Source organism: Mus musculus, chromosome 8 (genome assembly GCF_000001635.26).
Source record: "Mus musculus strain C57BL/6J chromosome 8, GRCm38.p6 C57BL/6J".
NCBI classification, from domain to species: Eukaryota; Metazoa; Chordata; class Mammalia; order Rodentia; family Muridae; genus Mus; species Mus musculus.
In genome coordinates, this window is record NC_000074.6 from 116,501,437 (window position 1) to 116,516,418 (window position 14,982).

Here is a 14,982-nt window from a genome sequence, read left to right on the forward strand (position 1 = left end):
TACAACGCTGATCCAAAGCACCCCCTTTCTCCCATAAGCTGTTCTTATCAGGTTATTTTATCAGGGCAATAGCCCAGTTTCATGAAAATAGGTGCCCTTTTTCAGTGACATTAGTCTACATATAAGAGCAAAACTGGAGTGACCTAGATCAAGCTTCTAACCTATGCGCTGTGAAGGACATACCAATGGGTACCCTGTTCATTTAAGATTCTCAAGGAAAATAAATGAAACCTCTTGTAACAGTGGGTAATAGGAAAGGAATTCTGGCCTTTTGGCTCTTCGGTCGGCACCATGGCGGTCGGCAAGAACAAGCGCCTGACGAAAGGTGGCAAGAAGGGAGCTAAGAAGAAAGTGGTCGATCCATTTTCTAAGAAAGACTGGTACGATGTGAAAGCTCCAGCCATGTTCAATATTAGGAATATCGGGAAGACACTAGGAAGACGAGGACTCAAGGAACTAAAATTGCCTCTGATGGCCTCAAGGGTAGTGTGTTTGAAGTGAGCCTTGCCGATCTACAGAATGATGAAGTTGCATTTAGAAAATTCAAGCTAATCACTGAGGACGTTCAGGGCAAAAACTGTCTGACTAACTTCCATGGTATGGATCTTACCCGGGACAAAATGTGCTCCATGGTCAAGAAGTGGCAGACCATGATTGAAGCTCACATTGATGTCAAGACGACCGATGGGTATTTGCTCTGACTTTTCTGTGTTGGATTCGCTAAGAAACACAACAACCAGATAAGAAAGACATCCTATGCGCAGCACCAGCAAGTCCGCCAGATCCGGAAGAAGATGATGGAAATCATGACCCGAGTGGTGCAGACCAATGACTTGAAGGAAGTAGTTAATAAACTGATTCCAGACAGCATTGGGAAAGACATAGAAAAGGCTTGCCAGTCCATTTATCCTCTTCATGATGTCTTTGTTAGAAAAGTAAAAATGCTGAAGAAACCCAAGTTTGAATTGGGCAATCTCATGGAGCTGCATGGGGAAGGCGGCAGCTCTGGCAAAGCAGCTGGAGACGAGACGGGCGCTAAGGTTGAGCGAGCTGACGGATATGAACCGCCAGTCCAAGAATCAGATCAGTGTAAAATCCAGATTTTTAATAGTGACAAATAAAAAGTCCTATTTGTGGGAAAAAAAAAAGGAAAGGAATTCTGAACTATGCACCAAGGGGGGGGGGGGACGACTCATAAAAGAATTGGCAACAAACAGGAAAAATGCAAGGATCAAAGATTAATTCAAAATTAAACACTCCATGAATATGAGGTGTCTTGCTGTTGTTGATGGAGTTGTGTTTTGCAAACTAACAGCAGCTCTGGCTCTGAACATACATCAGGGGCACTCAACTTGTGTATGCCCTCACCGTGTAAAGTCAACAAACAATGTCTAAAACACCCCAAACACCCTCCCTCAAACTGAAGGCTAAGAGTTGCATTGGTGGTTTTTACAAGGAGTTTTCTATTCTTATAGAAACTAATATTTAATTATAAACAACAACAGCAACAAAGATTCCTAATAGTTTCCTACCTCCACTCCTCAGTATGTAAGAATCAAATTAGTGATTCTTTGAATTGGCTTAAGTTAGACAGACAAGCACTTCCTATCCATTATCATGCAAATTGTTTTTCTCTTTAATGAGTGGTAGGATTTTATGTAGGCCAAAGGATTGTGTTCAAATAAATTTCTTTATAATTTATTATCAGTAAATGTTTGATATCTATACCTACTTTTATAAACACAAGACCACATATAATTTTATCTGGGAAGGCTGGATAGGTGACTCAGAGGTAAGAGCACTGGTTGCTCTTGCAGAGGACCTGGCTTCAATTGACAGCACTCATATGGCAGGTTGCAACTGTTTGTAATTCAAGTTCCAGGGGATCCAACATCTTCTGGCCTCTGGGGTCAACACACACACACACCACACACAAACACACACACACACACACAGTGCATGGGCATACATGTAGGCAAAGCACCTATACACATAAAATGAATAATAAATTTGTCGGGGGTGGGAGAAATGGGTTGTAACTGGATAAAGCTTAAGATGCCCTAAAGTAGAGTACTATAATAGGAAAATCTCACAAGGAAAATGAACACAAGATATAAAAAGTGCAGTCCAACTCAATGGTTGCCAAAAGAGTGCCAAAGCTACATAGAAAAGTAAATAAGATACCAAGGGGAAACTCAAGGTCACAGCATTACTGCGATTCTATCAGAATGGAGACAGTCAACAAACAAGAGAGACCCCCTCTTGTTGGGAAGGAAGTTCTGGTTTTTGACAGTTAAGGGCAAGGAAGAGTAAAATATGCCTACGGTTTGGTTTTTCCAAGTGCTTGCAAGTTTTAGTAACTAACACTTTCAGTGGAGTTGAAGGTTATTTAGCACTTAGCATGAATTTAAAGGAAGGGGGAGAGTTGGGAGGTGGTGGAAGGGGTGGAAAGAATTCCCAGTACCTAGGACGGGGCCCGAGAACATGTTGGATTCCTTCAAGGCGCTTTATAAAGCACCACCTTGGATATCCATCATAGTCCCACCCCAAAGAGAAGGCATCAAAATTAAACCAAGCTACCTCCGAGAAATCATTGGAGGGAAAGGTCGATGAGGAGAAAGTGGCTCCCGTTCTCCCCCATTGATTCCCTATGCGCAGAATCAGACTTTACTGCTGGTTGGAAGTCACTTTGGCCACTTCTCTCTGAGCTGTTGTTCTCCTGCCAGAGCTGCTCCTGCTGGAATCCTGCTTGCCTCCCATCACAGCTGTGGATAAAGGCTTCCTCCTCTTCCTTCTTTCTTCCTTCCTCCCTCTTTCTCTTCTGCTTTTTCTTACTTTCCCTCCTCTATCGCTCCCTCCCTTTCTCTCCCTCTCCCTCTCCCCCTCCCCCCTCTCTCATTCTCTCCCCCTGCTGAGTGTGGATCTAACTAGATTCTTCAAGCTCCTGCCTTGCCTTCCCACAATGATTGCGACCTGGAATTGTAAGCTAGACGGAACCCTTTCTCCTCGAAGTTGCTCTTTGTTTGTTTGTTTGTTTGTTTATCACAGCAGCAGAACAAACCCTTTCTAGATCGGCTCAGCTCTAGTACCAAATTCTCAGAGATAAAGTGAAATCGGTTGGTTTTAGGACATGAGCACCTTCCCTGCGTGCTACCATATCCACAGTGTGTTATTGTTTCCCACATGGATAGTTCTATATCTCAGGATGGTATTATTGGCACCCATGTGTGTATCATATATCTCACGTGGGGGCGGTCAAGTGGCTACCTACACTTGCCTGACTCAGGGACAAGTGCCGGCCACATCTCCAGAAAGCATGAAAAAGAAGAAAAGTTAAACCCAGGAGAGACTGTATCCTGCCACGACCCCATCGCCTTGAGGTTCCTGGGAAGGAACGTCCGTGCCTGCCTTCTTTTGCTAGGCTGCAAAGCAACCTGCCACATGCAGGGCGGAAAAGCCGGCTTCAGAAACAGCCTAACCGTTGCGCAGGCGCAGCCCATAGCTTTCAGAAAGCCACTTCCTGCCTGGTTGCCTAGCAACGGGGGAAGCGTTGTTGACATCCACAGAAACTGCAACTCAGACTTGAGCCAGGAGCTGTCCCACAGGCGCGATGGTAAATCTGAGTTCTTGTCTAGAAGGGTAGAGGGGGAGACTCATGTGCACAGCTGTCCTGGGAGGGTCTCACCATTTACTGGATGACAGCTGGAAAGGGCGCTATTGAAAAAACGGGAGGTGTTGAGATGAATCTGGGAGCCAGAAAAGTTTGCAAAGAGCTATGACAGAGGTGGAGAAAGAAAGAAAGATCCCAAGCTGAGAAAGAAGGAGACCAGGAGAACAAAAAAATGGGAAGGGGGCTGGGAGATGAGTAAGAGACAAAGAGGGAAGAAATAAAAACTAGGAGGGGGGGCGAGGAATGGAGAGAGAACGCGGGGAGGAAGGTGGGATGCTACCCCAACCTCGCCTGCACAGAAAAGGAAGGAGAGAGAAGAGAGAAAAAAAAAGGAAAGGGAAAAAGAAAGGCAAAGGGGAAGAGAAGAGAAGGAAGGGGATGGGAGAGAAAGAAACGAAGGAAAAGGGTTGGAGAAAAGGGAAAGGGAGAGGAGGAGGAGGGAAGGAGAGTGAAGGGGAGAGGAGGAGAGGCACAGGAGTGGCCTGGGGACACAGGAGGTTGCAATAGGGGTCTGGGAGTCAGAAGAGAACCACCTTGGAGGAGAGGAAAGGTGAGGAGCAGAGAGCTGAGAGGAGCAGTGGAGGAAGGGAGGAGAGGTCCGTGACTTTGAGGAGCCCCTAAGGCGATCAGAACTGGGCTGGTTTGTGAGTATTCTGTGCCAGACATAAGGAGACCAAGAAATGCCAAGTGTCAGAGAGATACCCCAAGAAAAAAATGTCTACATTTACTGGGGTTTGCGTTTTCTTGGTTGGTCGGTTGGGTTGGTTTGTTTGTTGTTTGGTTTTGGTGTTTGGTTTGGTTTGGTTTTGGTTTTGTCCCAGGCTGTGTATGAGACAAAACAAGTCCCTGGCACTATCAGATTCTTGCTATTACTGTCACTGGCGATGTCTCCTTTTCCTTTCCAGAGGACACCTCAGGCTCAGAGCTTTCGTGTTACTGAAATGTAAACATATGCTCTCTTCCTTTGTTTTCACAGTCCTCTTTATTTGTGACAGCCCGTTTGTGACCTGGGGTGGCCTCTGCAGATGCATTTCTCCAAGCTTTGGGCCATGGTGTAGTTTAAAGAACATGCTAAATTAAATGTTACCAGTGTCCACCATGAGGAAAGCCACTAATCCAGCCTGACATTTCCTCAAAAGACACCTGCCCTGGTGGTGGGAAAAACGAGAAAAGTGCTTGCTCACCTCCACAATGGGTGCAGAAGGAAGCCTGTCTCTGACTGAAGTAACGTAGTGTTCACTTGTGAGATGTTGGGAAAGAAAACAATAGAATAGATTCTCATCACAAAACTGCCTGGCTAAGTGGAGCACGGTAATGCCTGCCTGGAGTCCCAGCACTCAGGAGGCTGAGGCAGGAGGACTGCTGCAAGTTCAAGACCAGGCTGAGCTATATACTGTGAAATCCTATCTCAAAAAAAAAAAAATCCAAAAAAAATGCATATGAGGCTGTGGAGAAAGCTCAGTGGTTAAAAGCATTAGGTTCTCTTGCAGAGGACCCAGGTTCAAGCCTCAGCAACCCCTGATATCTCACAGCTGTCTGTAACTTTATGTCTAAGTGATCTGACACCCTCTTCTGGCCTCCACTGGCCCTACGCATGCACATGGTGCTCAGACATACGTGCAGACAAGCATCCATCCCTATAAAATAATAAACTATATTTTTACAAGAAGTGTAAATAGTCGCAATGTGCTGTTGGGAATAAGACAGCACAGGGAACCGAGTGGTTTTAGTCTCAGCCAGCTCAAAAAGGTAAGCGTAAAACCCAGATGCGAGTCCCTAATGCAGACACCCATAGCCGAACATTCCGCTTCAACCAAGACACAGCCAGGGTGCTCCGGCATCCTGCAATACAATGCTTGCACAGAATTGCCCTTTGTAAGCTTGGTCACCAGAATGAACCCCCAATGGGGGAAACAGAAGTAACTAAGGAGTCTCAGAAAGGGCAGCTTATGGACACTCTCGGAGGATATAGTGATGATCTATAAATATTTAAAAGCCATGACATACGAAAGAAGTGTTTTGTAAGTATGGAAGTGGGAGCTGCTGAATGATGGCCCATGGTAGCTTTCTGGGCAATGTAAAAGCAAGCAAATAAATAAACACTACCCTTCTAGCAAATCAGAACACATAAGCTTTGAGGATCCCTTGTGAGGCTCTCTTGTCTTCATTGGGGCTGAAGCCTGGCAATCTACCTAGGTCACGTGCAAGATGGGGCTTCCTACACAGTCCCCATAAGAGACCTAACAGTTCCAAGCTTACCTTTTAAACTCCGAGCATATCGTCTCCATCTCTCAGTTAAAGAAATAGGGGACCAGGTATGTGCCTAGATAGTCGCTGTAGAGCAGATGTAACCATGGATACCCTTCCGGTTAATGGTAGCCCCGATCTCTTGCAGACAGAAGTGGAGGAAACCCTCAAGAGAATCCAGAGTCACAAAGGGGTCATCGGAACGATGGTGGTCAATGCAGAAGGTAACTCTTGCCCCAGGCTGACTGGGCTCTGCACACAGAGGCGGTCCGTTTATTGTGTCCAGAGTGAAGGCATTTACATCAGATTCTGGACTTAAAACCATGTTTTGTCTGTGTCAGCTTTAGCAGTTACTTACTCATCAGACATCTATTGCATACCTACCACACACCAATCATTTATCTAAGAGCCAGGCCACGCATTGTTTACGATACACACACACACACACACACACACACACACACACACACACACACAAACAAACACTACACTACACTGCATCTTCTTCAGAAACTCTGGTAATTTTTTTTTTGTTTTGTTTTGTTTTTTGTTTTTTCGAGACAGGGTTTCTCTGTATAGCTCTGGCTGTCCTGGAACTCACTTTGTAGACCAGGCTGGCCTCAAACTCAGAAATCTGCCTGCCTCTGCCTCCCAAGTGCTGGGATTAAAGGCATGCACCACCACGCCCAGCTGAAACTCTGGTAATTAACATCACTTTGGGAGGGCCAACAAAGCTCTCCTATTGAAGAGAAGGGGAAATTACATGATTGGTAGTTTGGTTTTGGCCTAAGGCTATAAAGGCCTTACAGAGCTTCAACCTTCATTTTAAATTAACAGTTTCCTTTATCATAGTTAGTGAAGAAGATTTTAAACCCTTTAAAATCTATTTTAGTAATGATTTTAATTTATTATTTGAAAAGTTCATAAGTGAATATAATGTTTCTTGGTCATCTCTCTTCCCTATCACCCCACCCCCCACCCCACTCACCCCCCTACGTCTTCCCAGGACCCTCCAACACAAGAATTCACTTCATAGAGTTTCAGGAATAGTCTTGTAACTAATGGGCAGGAAGGAACAATACATTGCCAGCTCTGAACTGTGGATACTGGCCCGGGGCTCGCACTGTCTCTGGACCGTTCACATCTGCGTAGTGAGCCCACAAGGCAGATCAGTAGGTAAAGGTGTTTGCTGATAGGACCAAAGACCTGAGTTGTATCACCAGCAGCCAAGTGCTAGAAAGAGATCACTGGATAACTGACTCCAACAACTTGTCCTGACTTCCGCATATGAATATGCACAGGTGTGGATGCACACAGGCACTCAAGCATCTCTCTCCTCCCTGTCTCCCTCTCTCCCTCCCACCTCCCCTCCTACTCAAAATAGAAGACTGCACAGCATTCACTTGGCCAACTTGTTGCTCCATGCTCTGCAGTGGTAACCTCTTAAAGGCTCCTGCTCATCCCCTTGCTAATTCGGGCATTTATAAGAGCGAGAGGTGCCAAAAATTCCCGGGCATCCTTTGAAGTAAGAGTAGCCATTTGGCATAGTTCACGGTGCAACCACAGAACTGGCTGATCCCCAGCTCTGTAGTGTGGTGCAATCAGTCAGTAAACACTCCTCGTGCAACTACCAGCTAAGAGACTGCTGGAATTCTGCACTCCTTCCTTATCACTAAGGATGGAAAAATAACCCCAGTTCCTAGTGGCTGTGGCAGTTAGATGAGGAGACTGTCAAGTGCCCAGTTTAATAGCCAATGCTTAATAGGACTCTAGTTAAAGAATTTCTGAGAGCGTTGATGTATTTAGTTGGAATTTGCAGAGAAAACATTTGACTTGTTTTATAAAATAAAAAAAGAACCCTGCCAAATGCAAGTATCGATGGGGTCCACACACCTGAGGAACGAGGGAGAAAGGGTTAGGATTGTCTGTACAGGAAATGAAAAGCTGGACCACATATTACCAAGAAGTGGTCAACCCTTAGTGTAGCCCTGGTTAAACAGTTTCTGCTTCCAAGTACTTGTCCCATGGTCTCACACTGTTAAGTGAGGCGCCTGTGTGATTTAGCAGAGGTCCTTGTAAGTTTCCTTTAGTCATGACAACTAATAGGAGGAGTGGCCTTGTTGGAGTAGGTGTGTCACTGTAGGTGTGGCTTTAAGACGCTTGTATTAGCTACTTGGGAGCCAGTCTTCTAGCAGCCTTCAGATGAAGATGTAGAACTTTTAGCTCCTCCAGTGCCATGCCTGCCTGAATGCTGCCATGCCCACTCCTTGATGATAATGGACTGAAACCTCTGAACCTGTAAGACAGCCCCAATTAGATGTTGTTCTTATAAGGGCTGCCTTGGCCATGGCGTCTGTTCTCAGCTGTAAAACCCTAACTAAGAAAGTAGGTATAACATCTGTGTTCCTGGAATACCAGAATTTGGGGAAGAGGAGACAGGAGTTTCCCTGGGGCTCCTTGGCCAGGCACCTGGATGAATTTGTAAGGTCCAAGTTCTCTGAGAGAGAGTTTCAGTAAAATTAAGGTAAAATTGGATCCCAGTGTGAGCCTCTGGCCTACACATGCACCCATGTGCACACATATACACCACACATTAAAAAGAAAAAGAAAAAGAAAAACCAACTCTGCAGGAATGTATTATGTTGAAATTATAATTATAAGGTTGAAATTGCAGCCAGCATGTCACTGGGTCATGGTCTTTCTGAGGACTCTATGGCTGGAGGCTTCCTGACCTCTTCCTATTGTCTGGTGGTAGCAGTCACTGGTATCACCCTCCTACAGTAGGTTACCCTACAGACCTGTTACCCTACTATACCTATAAGGGCCCACCCTGATCCAGTGTGGCTTGGTTTTAACTGATTGCCTCCACAGAGAACCTCGTTCCAAACAAGCTCATCTTCTGAAGTTTAGGGTGGACTTAAATCTCAGAGAACATTTCAACCCAGCATAGGCAATTTCCTGTAGCACCCAGGCCAATGCTGCTAATGTGTTTCACTTCAATGCCTTACTAAAGTACCCAAAGTGGTGAAGTGCACCAGATGTCTGAAGAAAGCAGGGGATGAAGTAACAGAAAATGTTTTTGGATCATTTATATAGCTGGGTGCAAATGAATACTCTAAGTAAATGGGGGCCAGGGGGCAGGGAGGGAATGGTGATGTCCCTTGTTGGCAGAGTGCCTGCCTAGCATGAATAAAGCCTTGGGTCCTATTGAATAAATAGGGCATGATAGGACATGTCTGTAATCCCAGAACTGGGGAGATGAAATGAAGAGTTCAAGGTGGTCCTCAGCTACATAGAGTTTGAGGCCAGTCTAAGGTGTGTGATGATGCCCTGCCCTGTCCGCCACCCCCCAAACTGCATTAAAAAACAAGAAGGGAACGCTTCAGATGTCAGAGTGACTCTCCCCAAGTAGCAAAATTAGAAGTAAAGTTTGTTCTCCTGCACTTCTTGGTGAAAATTTCTCTGGGTTTCTGGTTGAAAGCAACAACAACAAAATGTTATTTTTAACACCATTAGCTTTCCTCTAACTTCCACTAGGATAACACTATGTCAGGATTCAGGGCGCTCTTCAAGGGTTATGGAAACTTGGTTTTTACCTTAAACCAAATTAACGTTCTCCCCCCAAATCTAAGCAAGGGGTTTATCTTTATGGCGAGATGGTTAGTGACCAGAGCATAAGCAGAAGTGTTACCTGGTGCTGCCTGGTGTAAGTTGTATGACCCGAGTCTAGCAAAACACTCAGCCTCAACAGTGTTCTCAAGTGTAGCTGGAGGCATCTTTTATTACAGTTCAGCTTCGCAGCCCTTCAGAAGTCCCAGGCAGTTAGTTGCCCAGGACACTGTTGCCACCCTCTTGTTCTCTGCCAGTGGTTGCGGATGAAAACTAGTAGACAATGTGTTAACATCTTTGTCAGCTTGCTTTTGTGGTTAATTAAGTTGGCCTACAGTGTCTATTCGTCTAGATAGCATCTCATGCCAGGTTGTGTAGTGAGCCTTTGCTTTGTTTCTAAGACAGAGGCTTCCTATTTAAGACAAGCAAGAGGACTACTCCGATTTGTTGGTCCCAAGTGGTCTAGGTTTGGATGACAGTAGATTCTTTAGTCATTCTAGCTTCCCATTTAGAAGAACATCCACTGTAATACCGATACGTAAATCTCTACCTCCCAAGCTCTCAAAGCTGTCATACATTCTTTTACATATAAGATTTTATGTATAGGCTTTTGACTTTAAATATTCTTGACACATCCAACAACTCATCATCTGAATGAATATCATTAGATTGTATCAGCCATCCAGCTGATTCCTTTTCTTGTGAACTACAATCTACCCACCCAAGCAAAAATGAGCATTTGCACACGGCAAACCAAGATAATGACTCCCAGCTTTCCGGGACCACAGATTTCATATTTCAGAGCGATGCCATAAATCCAACACTATCAAATTTTAAAATGTTCATATGTTTTGTTCAGGGAACTCCAGTTTGGAAACATCTCCTTCCAAAACAAACGAATACGCAATGATAATTTATATAGCCTTGTTGATAGAAGTCATAGACTGGGAACAGCCCAAATGCCTGTCGTGAGGACAAGTAGGCTATGTGTATAAACAAGGCAGACCCTCAACTACCTCTTAGACAGGTTAGCCTTATATTTTCTGAATTAAACAATCTCCCAAAGGTCTTAAATGAAAATATTAGGGTGCTATTAAAATAAAGACTATACACACAAATATACATTCTTGAAGCAAGGTGATGAACTGCCCATCATTATATAAAAAAGAAATAGAAAACAAAGCAATCTCAGTAATTCCTGATTGTTTCCACAGTCAGATTCATGTATACATTCCAATATGAAAGACAGAAACATGAGGCTCTGATTTCCAATTCCTCGCACCACAGAAAGAAAGAGAGGGGAAAGATAGGAAAGAAGGAAGGAAAGAAAGAAGGGAGGAAGGAAAGAAGGAAGGGAGGGGTGGAGGGAGGGAGGAAGGAGGGAGACAGAGGGAAGGAGAGAATTAAACATGGATTATAGTAATTTTCAATCACTTTTTAAGTATTTCTGGATGGCGATGTAAGAAACTAAAACCTGTGATGGTCTCTCAGGCAGGAAGTGGCTGAGGCCTTGAAAGCACAAGGAGATGGGTTTGGTAGTTAGTGGGTGTGGTGGTGTTCACTTATAATCCCAGCACTGTTTGCTGGCCAGCTGATATAACATAACTTAGGAGCTCCAAGCCAGTGAAACACTGCCTGTCCTGCAGGTGTACAGCATCTCCGAAGGTGACACTCATGGCTGTCCCTTGGCCTCCACATGAACATGAAAGCACACACACACACACATGCACGCACTAAAATTATTTTTGGCCTTGTTTTTAGAAAAGAGTTGGCCTCAATCTCACAAACATATTCCTATCTGAACCTCTACAAGCATTCACCACCGCTCCCAAATTAATAATAAATTAAATTATAAATTAATCTTAACTGGTACAAAGCAAGAGACCACTAAAGACTTCTTGGTTGGTTGGTTACATTTGTTAGGCAAACTTTTGCCACTGAAATGAACCCCCAGCCCTGACCTCGTGACTGTCTGCTTTGGAGAGTGGAAACATCCTGTTTGCACAGTTGTGCGTGTGTTATTCAGAAAGGTGGGCTCTGTTATTAATTGACCTAAAATATGAACAGACCACAGAAACAGCCAAAGCTTCTGATTCACAGTCTTGTCATCTATGCTTTGAATAATTTATTTGGGTTCTACCTCTTATCCAGACACTGAGACATTCAGACTTCAGTGATTGTCCCTATTTAAAACAAAACCTGCCCATAAGAAGGTCTCTCTAGAATTAGGTGCCTGCTACACTGCTGCCTCCCACTGGCTACAGATATGTGCTTTGTAACTTCTTGGCTGTGAAAAAACAAAACAAAACAAACAAACAAACAAAAACAAAAAACAAAAAAAAAAACAAAAAAACAGACTTCCCTCTGGGGAAAGTGACCAACAACTAAAATTACAGAAATTAATGGTTTTGTATGATACCTCATCTACAGAATACGTTGCCCTATGAATGCTGAAAACCCTCTTTCCTCCTCCTCCTCTTCCTCCTTGCTCTTCCTCTTCTTCTTTCCTGTTCAGGAGATGGAAAGTAAGTCTGCCTTAAAATCAAAACTGACAGTCTCTGAGAGTTTGAGGAAGACTGATACAATTCTACAAGAGTGATTCTTTACTTTTGAAAAATGTTCATCATCAGCATTAATTCTGCAGCTGTGTTCTCTGGAGGAAAACCCAAGTGCCACTTTGGATTTTTGTTGACCAGCCCCTAATTCCTATGCTTAAGTAATTTGTTTACGATCTGATACAGACTCTTGTTATGCGTCCCTCCCTTAAGTGAAGGCACACTTTGAAATGAAATCCCTGGAGTTTCTGCCTGTGTGGTAGTTCTCAATAGGAAGGTTATCTTCAATCAGATATAACATGCACAAAGCACCCTACGTGATGCTGAATAAGAGGCACTGTACTGGGTGGCCCAACCAGGGCTCAGAGGCTCTGAACTGAATTGACTCAAACTTACATATTTGTCTGGCTAGAATTTTTTAATTAAATAAATAGATTTAATCTGTTTTACTCTCATTTAGTACTGCAACAGAGTGAACAACAGGCCAAATTTAATAATGTTTAAATAGAAAATAATCAGAAACCAGGGACACCTTCTCAAAAATGTCAGTCTCCTTGCTACCATATTTTTCTAACATAAAATTCAAGGTTTGCAAAACACCATGGAGTTAGAAATTTGGAATGCCCCTGGTGAATAGACTCCCTGGCTTAGGTAGTGCTGTCCCTTTGTGGCTCTTGTTTCAGAGAAGCAGAGAAATTTCATGTTACTGACCACATATTTTATAACTGGGAAGTCTTGCAGAATGCAGGTAGAGAGATAGAGATAGATAGATAGATAGATAGATAGATAGATAGATAGATAGATAGATAGATAGAGAGACAGATAATTATGATTAAAATAATCAATTAACAGCTTCCAGATCATTTATGCATGAAATATTCACTATGAAATCACTATTAAAAATCTAAAATACCAAATGCCCAAGCAATACACCAATCCTATTACAGCATATGCACAGAACAGGAGTGTGCAGAGATGAATGGTAATGTCAACAGCATTATCAACAAAGGAAGCTCGCATGTTCTCACTTAAATGACGGGAAACCACAGTCAAATCTGTAAACACAACCTGACCCAACTATATTTAAGACTCCACATAGAGACAAAAAGATGAGAGGACAAATAATAACCTAAAGTTGATGCCGACTGGTAATAGCCACCATCTGTCTTCTGCCATTCATAAGGATGAATGACTCCCAGTAGTTTTTTTGCAATGTACATATATACCATGTTTACAATCGGGGGGGGGGGGGAGTAACCCCAAATTAAATCTCATCACAGGCATTCCAATCCGAACAACCCTGGACAACTCCACAACGGTTCAGTATGCGGGTCTTCTCCACCAGCTGACCATGAAAGCCAAGAGCACAGTCAGGGATATTGACCCCCAGAACGACCTGACTTTTCTTAGGATCAGATCGAAGAAACATGAAATCATGGTAGCCCCAGGTAACCGGACATGTCGCTTCCTCCTTAAAATGCTTTGATGTCTTACTGGTTAAAAACCTTGTTTCAAAGACTGGGGGATTGTGGAACCTTGGTGGAGATAATGGATCTTAATATGCAATGTGAGGTATAAAGCTCTTTGATGACAGAAACAAAGTTTGATTCAGAAGAGCCAAATGCAAAAGTGGTGTGAAATTACCAAAAACAATTTGGCCTCTGAACAAGCTGAATTTTATCCCCTTACACTTTCTAGTTATCAAAACGAATGCTGGAAACACAGCACTCGGACTTTCTGAATAGTGGCAGAATTGGCCTATCCTGGGACTAAAGTAGGAGGTGTACCCAAAGCCTGTCAGCCTTACCTCCCCGTGAGGTGAGTGTGACCAGCTGGTCTACCAGAAGACACAGCCACAGGGTCACTTCCCTGGAGGAATTGTGTTCCCAGTATTTCTGAATAATTGTGTTACAGTCACAAACCCAGCAGATAGCATGTTATCACACCAGATAAATAGTTAAAGTTTTATGTGTTACTGCATGCGAACACCGCTTGTAAAATATTCATCGAAATTAGCCATGCCCAGGGACAACAGAAAAATGCTGCACCAGGTCTGAGTGCTTTAAACTTTTCCAGTGTGTCATGGGTACAGCCATTTGTCTACGCTAACTTAAGTGTTTGTAGAGTAAATATGCGTGAGTTAACCTCGTGTTTCTCTCTAGATAAGGAATATCTTCTGATTGTCATTCAGAACCCATGTGAGTAGACCTGCTGTGACCAACCCTGTCCTCCTGACGATACCTGGAAGCCCTTCCCTCCACGAATCCATGATATTGTACCCTGACTGAGTCCAGAGATGTGTTCTCCTGTTTTGACAATGGAACTGCACTACTTGCTTCCCTAAGTCCCCTTTGAATTGTGATCTTGTACTTTTGCTGTATAATAAAAAAATTCTGCTATACAAGTCATTGTTTTTAAACAGCACGCACACACACACAACACACACACAAATTAAAATCAAACAAATAAAAACTACAGTATCGGTTTTCCCTTGTTAAAAAGAACAGGGAGAAACAAAGAGTGGTTCTCAAGAGAGGTCGTCACTGCCACTCAATAACTTTGTCCTTCACAGAATCCCTCAGGCTGCTGCCACTTGGCTAAGGAAACCAAGAGTAGATGTGGGACGATGCTGGAGAACTTTGTCTTTACTAAATATTTAAAGCATTCACAAAAATGTAATAAAGGTAGCAGATTCCCATGCATGTTCAACATCTATGCAGAGTAAATAGTTGCATTTAGCTACATGTGCTTTATACCCTCCTTTTATGATAACCTTTTAACTTTGAGATGACTGAAAATTTATGCAAGGTAGTACAAAGCAAAGGTAGTGTACTCTATGACTACAGGCTGCTCAGCTGAGACCCTTGTCATGAGTAAAGAGTTTTCCTCCTCCTTCATCCC

At 43.5% G+C, this 14,982-nt stretch overlaps 1 protein-coding gene and 1 pseudogene across 1 annotated transcript; both read left to right on the top strand.

Moving 5' to 3' along the window:
- On the top strand, positions 262 to 1,136 carry Gm9058 (predicted gene 9058; annotated as a pseudogene).
- Positions 3,579 to 14,479, top strand: Dynlrb2 (dynein light chain roadblock-type 2). Its single transcript, NM_029297.1, has 4 exons — positions 3,579 to 3,613; positions 6,066 to 6,141; positions 13,362 to 13,529; positions 14,244 to 14,479. Exons 1-4 carry the CDS (start codon positions 3,611 to 3,613, stop codon positions 14,285 to 14,287), a joined length of 291 nt encoding a protein of 96 aa, NP_083573.1. The 5' UTR covers positions 3,579 to 3,610; the 3' UTR covers positions 14,288 to 14,479.
- Positions 14,480 to 14,982: the final 503 nt, after the last annotated feature.